Here is an 8,496-nt window from a genome sequence, read left to right on the forward strand (position 1 = left end):
GGGTGCCCTCTCTTCTCTCAGCCTTCCTCCCCCGCCCCCTCCTTTCCGCCGACTTCTCCGCAGGCGGGCACGCGCAAAGAAGCGCGCCGGCCGGGGTGTGGCGGGGCGGAGGCGAGGCCTGGAGCGGGCTGCCGCAGTGCGCCTGCGCACAACCTACCCCGCGAGGAGAGAGTAATGCGCATGCGGGCGTGTCTCCCGGGACTCTAGAGCAGGCGAGCCCCCGGCACTTTCGGTAGGTTTGGCTTGCGCGGGTTTTTGCAGATCTGGGGCGAGCTTGCACGTCGTATCGCCGGTGCATCTCTCCTTGCTTGCTTACGTTGCCACCACTTAGGCCTCTATTGCAGAAATCGCCATACACTCTTAAGGGCCGCAGAATCGGGAAGACCTTGCTGACTGATTGGCACATTCTTGGCAGATCTACGTGCACAAGTTGGACGGAGACGTGTAGATTTCATTTTCCCCAGCTTTACAGCTTCTCTTTGGCCCTCGGGCCAGGTTAGCTTCTCAGGACAGGCCTCCCCAGCCTCGACCCGGAAGCTGAGGGGCAAAAACTCAGAAAAGCAATTAGTCCTCCCTGGTGAGGCTTCTGGAGGAGCATTAATAGCGACATGATTCCCCTTGCAGCCCTATAGAGATTGGTTTCTCTGTCTTCCCTTACAGTCGTGGTCTTAACGTTCCTGTGTTAAGTGCCAGAATGAGTGACCGCTATCTAGAACAAAGGATTAGTATCAAATTTTGCGTCAAATTGAACAAGTCTGCAAGTGAGACCCACCACCTTTTAAAAGAAGCTTATGGGGATGAAGTCATGTCCAGGGCCAGAGTTTTCGACTGGCACAAAAGGTTTAAAGAAGGGCGGGAAGACGTTCGAGATGACGCCCGAAGTGGCCGTCCAGTCACCCACCGGACGGATGAAAATATTCAGAAGGTCAAGGACTTGGTTTGTTCAAACAGGCGGTTGACAGTGAGGATGATGGCCGAAGAGTTAAATTTAGATAAAGAAACTGTTAGACTCATTCTGAAAGAAAACTTGAATATGAGAAAAGTTTCTGCAAAAGTCCTATCAGGTATTTTGAAGGATGAACCTCAGCCTGGGAAACTTGACTTTCGGTCTGATCTTTCAAAGGAAACTAGGAAAAATAGCTCGTGTGTAAGGAAAAAGATAACAAGCCCTGAAACATGGACTCATCTCCAGTGTGAAGGTGGCGGGGAGATACCTCTGCCTGTATCTCATCCCCAGAACCACTTCCCTGCCAGCCAGCTTCTGCATGCTTCATCATCAACAAGCCTGCCCACCAGAGCAGCTCAGGACTGGTTCACACCATGGTGAAAGGAATGTGAGGTGGCCAAGCCTGAGGTAGAAAGCTGCCTCACAGTTGGGCACCTTCCTTTGCTGCCCCTCCATTTTCAGTCTTTACCATTCCTTCCCCCATGTCACAGCCCTCCCAGTTGCTCTTGCTGGACTGCTGGGCCATCCTCCAGTTTTGAAGAACTTCTGGCTGTTGACTGCTGGTACTTGTTTGTTCTTGAATTCTTTTGCTTAACAAGTTTGGATCTCCTTGCTGCCCAGACCTTAGCTTGTGGCTATCCTGTTCCCGTGTTCTCAACATCCTGACTCAGGGGTTCATACCATTGAAAGGTGGGAACATGACCCCCTGGAGTCTTTCTGTGCCCAGGAAGGCATATTCTTCTGGGAGGACCCCAAAAGAAGGCCTACAGTTCCAGCCTGCTTCCCAGGCAGGACCGGAGGTACGGTACAGAAGGCTGTGGCACGCCGACCTAGTGAGCAATGCTAAGGGCATATCCAGCCCAAATGACTCAGTAGGAACCCCTCGGTATTGAGGGGTTGGCCACCCATACTAATCTCACAGACCTGTCTCTCACAGAAGAGCTGGATTTGTTTCATTAGTCCCATGCTTCGCACCCCCACTCGATTGGGTAACTCCTCTGCTGGAAAAGGAGGATTTGGTCCTAGAAAATATAAGTGAGGAGACTCAGGCCCAGGCTGTGATGTGTGAGGAGGAAGACAAGAGGATACTCTAGACCTTGAATTAAGGGCGTCTGCTGCTCATGTGCTGATTCCCACACAGCTATAACTAATACCAACACCGTCGGGTGTTTTTTGAGCACGTGCAGTTTTTAAAACACTGCTGGGCATTGAAAGTGTGAAGTTATAAAACACGGTCACCACAAGGTGGGTGGACTTCCAGATGAGATGATTCCTGAACTGGATCCATAAGGAAGGGTGAGACAGGAGGCTAGGAAATTAGGGGAAGCTTCCCAAGCAGGTGAAACAGCATGAGGCTTCAAACCTGCATCAGTATGAAAATGATGGCGCTCTTGGCTGAAATAGCAAAGTCTGGAGGAAGATGATAGTGTTGCAGAAGATGAACAATTTGGGATAATTTGCTTCCCTTCCTCTGCCCCAACTATGCCATTATTTTATAAATTGCTTCCCCTGAGTCTGTGGCTAGGTTTATAATAATTCATTTATTTGATTATCTAATTTTTCCATCAGACCTCCCCCCCCCCACCGCCAAAAAAAAAAAAAAAAAAAAAAAAAACATTCTCTGCAAGTTCGAACTCCTTTATCTCTTTCTGCCTCTCTGCCAGGATTTATGCAGTGGAACTTTTCCCAAGTGGATTCCAAGTAATACCACATAGACTGGAGACATCTCAGAAATGCGTGATGGAGATGCAGTGGAAGATGGTTAGAAACAGCATTTCACAGGAATAGCCAATGTCTGTTTTACCCAAGGGTTTTCACATGCAAAGCTCCTATTATTGAACTAGTAGATTAGTAAACCATATTGGTTGAGAGAAGCCCGGCACTTAATTATTCAACACAGTTATTTTTAGTTCTGTTCTTTCACTATCTCTGTCCCCTTCAAAAAATGGCATGTTCCCAACTAACACCTGTCAGTTTTGAGGCACCCTTAAACCTACACCTTATGCAACAAATAAAAGATCTTGTGCAAGAAAAATCTTAAACCAAACAACAGCTCATAGACTTCTACCTACTTAGCGATTTGTAGACTTTCTGTTTCAGGACGTCATCTGACGTCTTCCACATCAGAAGAGGTTCTGGGTTCCCCACAAGCACTTGCCACCAGGAACACTGCACTTCTGGAACAAAGGCCCCGTACCTGGCTGTTGCAACTTTGGGGCTGAACCTCATTAATTCTTGCTAGGTTCAGTGGTAATAATTGGAGAATTGGATGCTCCTCAGCCAGGGCCAGGATCCTATAACAGTATCTCTAGGCAACATCTCCAACCTGAGAGAACTTATTTCTGGACTCATTCCTGTCCTGTAAACAGGGCTGGCATGAGCCTTCCAAAGATGCTGGACCAAGACTATGCTGGAGCATAGGGTACCACAAGCAATGGTGGCCCAGACAGGGTTTGGACACAGCTACTGGAAGCAGGTAATCAAGAGTGTGAATTCAAATTGTTACAAATAGCTATAAGGAAAAGGACTTAATGTTTTACTTTAGCTCTTGTGCTGAGTACTAGTCAGGTCGATCTACGGTACTACTGGGGCCCATTGCCCATTTGCGAGGCTTCCCGGAAAATATTCAATGAAATGATAATAGACCCTAAGACAGCTCAGATTTGGGGAAGTAAAATTTCTGCCCTAACACTCATCCACAGCAAACCATCTATACATGGCTGCTCAGAGTTGCTAAACCTGAGGCCAGACCATGATCTAGAGTATCCCCAGACGGGAGAGTTCTCATAAAGCAGTATCCCTTATGTGCCCACCCACCAAATCGGTTTTATTGCCGACACAAATTTTAACCCTGAACTGCACCTTCCCACCCAGGCTTCTTGAGCTAATCCTGTAGTCTCAAGAATCTACCCAACATCGTGCCCCAGGCTCTTGTCCTTGGCTTTTCTTATACACCTCTGTCTATTCTCTACCAGTTTGCTCTCTCTCCTCTGCTACACTGGTGCTTTGTTTTCTGGTTCAGGATCACACCTCTCCCCCTTCTGGTCAAGATTTTCCATTACAACTCTTAATTTTTAGATCCCTTTTCCAGCTCTTCACTTCAGCTCTAAAGTCTTGAGTGGGGAAAGTGGCCCCAGGTTGCTTTCCTATCCTCAAGAAGCAGGGTGGGACAACATGGAGGTATGTGTTCTTATTTTTGTGTTATCTAAGAGACATACAGGGAGGAAGAGAAAGCTCCCTCCCACCCTTAGCCACCAGTGGTTCTGCTCCCCAGAGCCAACCAGTGTTAACAGGTTTCTTAAAGAGGAAATTTGGTTACCTCTGGTGCTCAGGAGTCACGAAAGTTTTTCAGAAATAGAAGATCCAAATCCCATCCTCTCTGGGTAAGCTCCATGGAAACATAGAAGATGAAGCCTGGCTCTCTGTAGGACATCAGGAGAGAGCTGGACATCTGCAAACCTTGACTGTAATTCTCGAGCTCAACACAGTCATTTAATGAATCTCTTTGGCTTTCAGGCTGATCTCCATCCCCATCCGCATTCTGGTTCAAAATCCACATGGAATGTTACATTCCACAACTAGAAGTCCACGAGAATAGACACCTTCCAGGGCAGATCATCCCATCAGTGATTTTATCTAATTCTTCCTCTGCCCCTCACACCACACTATTTTACTTCCACCTGTCCCACTGGTAATGAAAAAAAAAAAAAAAAGAAAGAAAGAATTAAATATTCACCAATCTTTGATTTTAAAAAACATGTGGATAGTTCTGCAATCTTCTGAATTCTGCCCCTGGTTCTGAATCCTCAATGAGATGTTATTATTTAGGAAGAATGTGTACCTGGCGCCTGCTTTCCAGAGACTTCCTTTCAAATCCATTTCTTAGAATTCAGATTTGCCAGTGAACATGCCTTGATAAATGTGGGTGCCAAATGACTTGAGGCCATCTAGTAAAGGACGGCGATACCCTTGGGGAACTGTCTCTACATCACATGCACTGCTCAGCCAGCCTGCTATCTGCAGACCACTTCACCTCTAGGTCCTTGGGATTGGGTCTCACCAGGGTCTCACGTGGCTCAATTAGCAAGAGGTTCCTTGCTGCTGGAACTGTATATGTAACCCTGTGTTCTCCAACTGCTTCTTGGTTAGATCAGACCTCTCAGATTTAACCACGCTTTACACACTATCCAAGGCAACCCTCGTGTATTTCTCTTCTCTAGTCTGCCGTATCAGATCCTTGCAAACACTTACCGGTTGCATCACCCTTCTCCAGTATTAATATCTAGAAATAAAAAAGCTATAGTGGGGAACTTCGATACTTCCAACAACCCTTGGATCTCGTAAAGGGGTCAACAAAAACTTTTTCTGTAAAGGAAATGTCTTAGGATTTGTGGGCCATCCAGTCTGTGTTGTAACTGCTCAGCATTTTATTGCAAAAGCAGATATAGCTAATATGGAAGTAGGTGAACATAGCCGTGTCCTAATAAAACTTTATGGATACTGTAATTTGAATTTCACATGTTACAAAATACTATTTTGTTTTGTTCAACCATTTAAAAATGTAAAAAACCATTTTTAGACTTCTTAGCTTATACACCATAGAAAAGCAGATGATGGGCCAGGCTTGGCCCATGGACCATAGTTTGCCTGCCCCTGGTCCAATGTATGCAAAGTGTGTATATAAAATGACAGATGACTGATCCTCTTCCATCGATAATGTTAATGCCATATTGATCCACCAGTGTCTGACAACTTACTGTACGGAGACTGTAGAATATTGAAGGGAATCTTTATGATGCCAGGAGAGTGAACTACAACTGAATGATGGACTGTTTATCGTAACCACATTCTGTTTCACAAAATAAGTTCTATGCTGTTTTTGACTAAAAGTGATATTACACAAACTACTACCTATATTATGCCCTTATCATATCTCAGAAACAATTTTGGCGATGCTGCAAATGGTTCCAAGTTGCAACCAGTGATAACAAGGAGCTGAAGGTGGTTCCCAAATTGCCTTGACCATGGGCAGCATTTGAATGAGTTTATGTTCTTACCTATGAAAGTGACTACTGTGGAAGCGACAACACTCACGATTCAGCACACGCTGGGGCCTTGTTTTACTTGCTTTTCCCCTAAAGAGAGCCGTATTGTGTCACCTTTATTTAAACTGGTTTCCCAAAATTGAGATAGAATCTCAGGATTGAACAGATGTTTACAAAAGTATTTAATCCAGCAAGTCAAGTTTTTCTCGAATCCTGGAGTCACGAAATACTACAGCTGCTGAATAGTTGCATCTGAGAGAAGGTTCTGTGTTAATTCCAAAAATTTTTGTCAAGCAACTATATGTCCCAGGCACTGTCTTGTGTGCTGAGGTGCAGCAATGGAGAAAACAGACACACGCCTTAGATCTGACAGTCTAAAATCTAATTATATTACTCTTCACCTGGGTAGAACTTCTCTTCCATGTGCCCACACTAACTTATTGTTAATTGCATACCTGAAAATAAGTATGACCTTTGCCGTAAGTCTCTGTGCTGCGGTCGTGAAGCCTCTCCAACTGCGTGAATAATTTGAGGACTGTATGTTCCACTTAGATTTTATTATCCTTTAGACAGATCTGTATTGGTAGGAAAACACGCTGGCAGTGTTGGAAGTGTAAATTGGCAACAGCTTTCTGAAAAGCAATTTGGCAGTATCTATCAGGAGCTTTAAAAATGTTTATATCTCCTGATCCTCTAATTCCACTTCTGGGACTCTGTCCTAAAGAAATAGTCTAAAATGTGGGCAGAATTTATGCTTAACAACCCAGAAGTCCAACAGTAGAAAATTGGTTAAATAAATTACAGTATGACCATATAATAGACTATTATGCAGTCATTATAATTAACATTTATGAACAGTTAAAACACCATGGCGAAATGCTTATATTAAGTGAAAAGGGTGTTATACAAAATAGTATATATAAATCCAAAATTGTCTCTTTTTTTTTAAAGTTTATCTATTTTGAGAGAGAGAGAGAGAGAGAGAGAGAGAAAGCATAAGTCGGGGAGTGGCAGAGAAAGAGGGAGAGCGAGAGAGAATCCCCAGCAGGCTCTGCACTGTCAGCACGGAGCCCCAGTTCAGGGCTCGAACCCACAAACAGTGAGATCATGACCTGAGTTGAAGCCAGTCACTTAACTGGCTGAGCCACCCAGGCTCAGTCTCTTAAATGACTAGAACGGGTATGCCAACTCTGTGTGGTTGGGTTATAAGTATTTTTTTTTTTAATTTTCCATTTCTTCTCTTTTAAACATTTGTCCGAATGTTATTACTTTTATCAGAATAAGACAGTAGCACCAAAAGGTGGCGATGGAAGACAGTGAAGGCCAAACCGCTAGTTTGGTCCATGAATAATGAACTGTCTGGGTGGATACGGAGGCTGTATGCCATTGCGTTGCGGGTAGCAAGAGTGGGACAGAAGGGAAAAGGGCCTGCCCGAGAGGAAAGGCAGGTGACCAGGATCCCTACAAAAAAGGCAAAGTGGTATGAGAAGGTACCATGTTATGTAATCCTAGGTAAGTAAAAGCATGAATGGATCAGGTATGTTCGGACAATGGGAAAGGATATGGAATACTCTCCTGAGCAAAATTAACCTCATTCTCGCATTCTCTCATACAAAGTGAATATTCTCAAGATGGATTTTATTACAGTTGATTCTCTGAAGAATCCTTGAGCCTCCCATATCATTTTTTTAGGATAGAAATGCCTATTGATGTGCCAAGCCTGCCTCCTCCCATACTGGGATGCTCAAGCAACCTGGATGCACATGGAAATATTTGGTATTCCAAACTGGGAATCCCACAGCATATCATGAGTCATCGTAATGTTGTAACTTACAAAACTAAAGTTTGCAAATGTTATTTTGGTGGAATCTGGAATTGCTGTGCTTTTTATCTATGTCTTCAGAGTAATCGTGTTACAGGATTTTAAAGTGAGAAATGATATAGATAATGCCTATCCATAAATGCAACTGTTATGTTGGGAAAATGTGTCCTCCATTGTTGCTGTAGCAAAACGTTTATCATTAAAATGCCAAACATCTCAGTAAAATTTCAAACTTTCAGTTGAGTACGTACATCTTCTATAGGCATATAAATTATGGATTTGCCAAGCTGAGAGAGTTCTTTAATATTGAAGTGTAAGTGTTGGTCTGTAGAAAGAACAGAAGAGTGAAACATGGGTGTTAGTTCTGGCTCCTTAATAGACCACGTGACTTTGGGCAATTCATTTGCACCCTTGGAGCATTCTAGTTTACTCATCTGTAAAAGGAGAATAATAACACTTATCTCATGGACTTGTTTGTTTTGTTCATTCAACAAATATTTATTGACTGCTTATGTGTATTTGACACTGTCCTAGACTCTAAAGATATAGCAATAAATGAGACAAAAGAATGTTCCTCCTTCTGAGCATACATTTAAGAGCAAGAGTATAGCATGTTAGATAGTGATGATTAGATGTGAAGCTTACATTAAATAACGTAGGTGATGCCCAACAAGACTTGGCAT

The 8,496-nt window shown here is 43.9% G+C and overlaps 1 protein-coding gene and 1 long non-coding RNA gene across 2 annotated transcripts; both read left to right on the forward strand.

Moving 5' to 3' along the window:
* Positions 1 to 128: 128 nt before the first annotated feature.
* On the forward strand, positions 129 to 1,573 carry GVQW3 (GVQW motif containing 3). The gene has a single exon (XM_025929119.2). The coding sequence runs from the start codon at positions 695 to 697 to the stop codon at positions 1,325 to 1,327; it is 633 nt and encodes a 210-aa protein (XP_025784904.2). The 5' UTR covers positions 129 to 694; the 3' UTR covers positions 1,328 to 1,573.
* A 384-nt stretch (positions 1,574 to 1,957) lies between these two features.
* Positions 1,958 to 8,051, forward strand: LOC147576765 (uncharacterized). Its single transcript, XR_015241101.1, has 2 exons — positions 1,958 to 3,422; positions 4,463 to 8,051. It is a non-coding gene; the product is annotated as an uncharacterized LOC147576765 (long non-coding RNA).
* Positions 8,052 to 8,496: the final 445 nt, after the last annotated feature.

Source organism: Puma concolor, chromosome D1 (genome assembly GCF_028749965.1).
Source record: "Puma concolor isolate L17-30 chromosome D1, mPumCon1.1.hap2, whole genome shotgun sequence".
NCBI classification, from domain to species: Eukaryota; Metazoa; Chordata; class Mammalia; order Carnivora; family Felidae; genus Puma; species Puma concolor.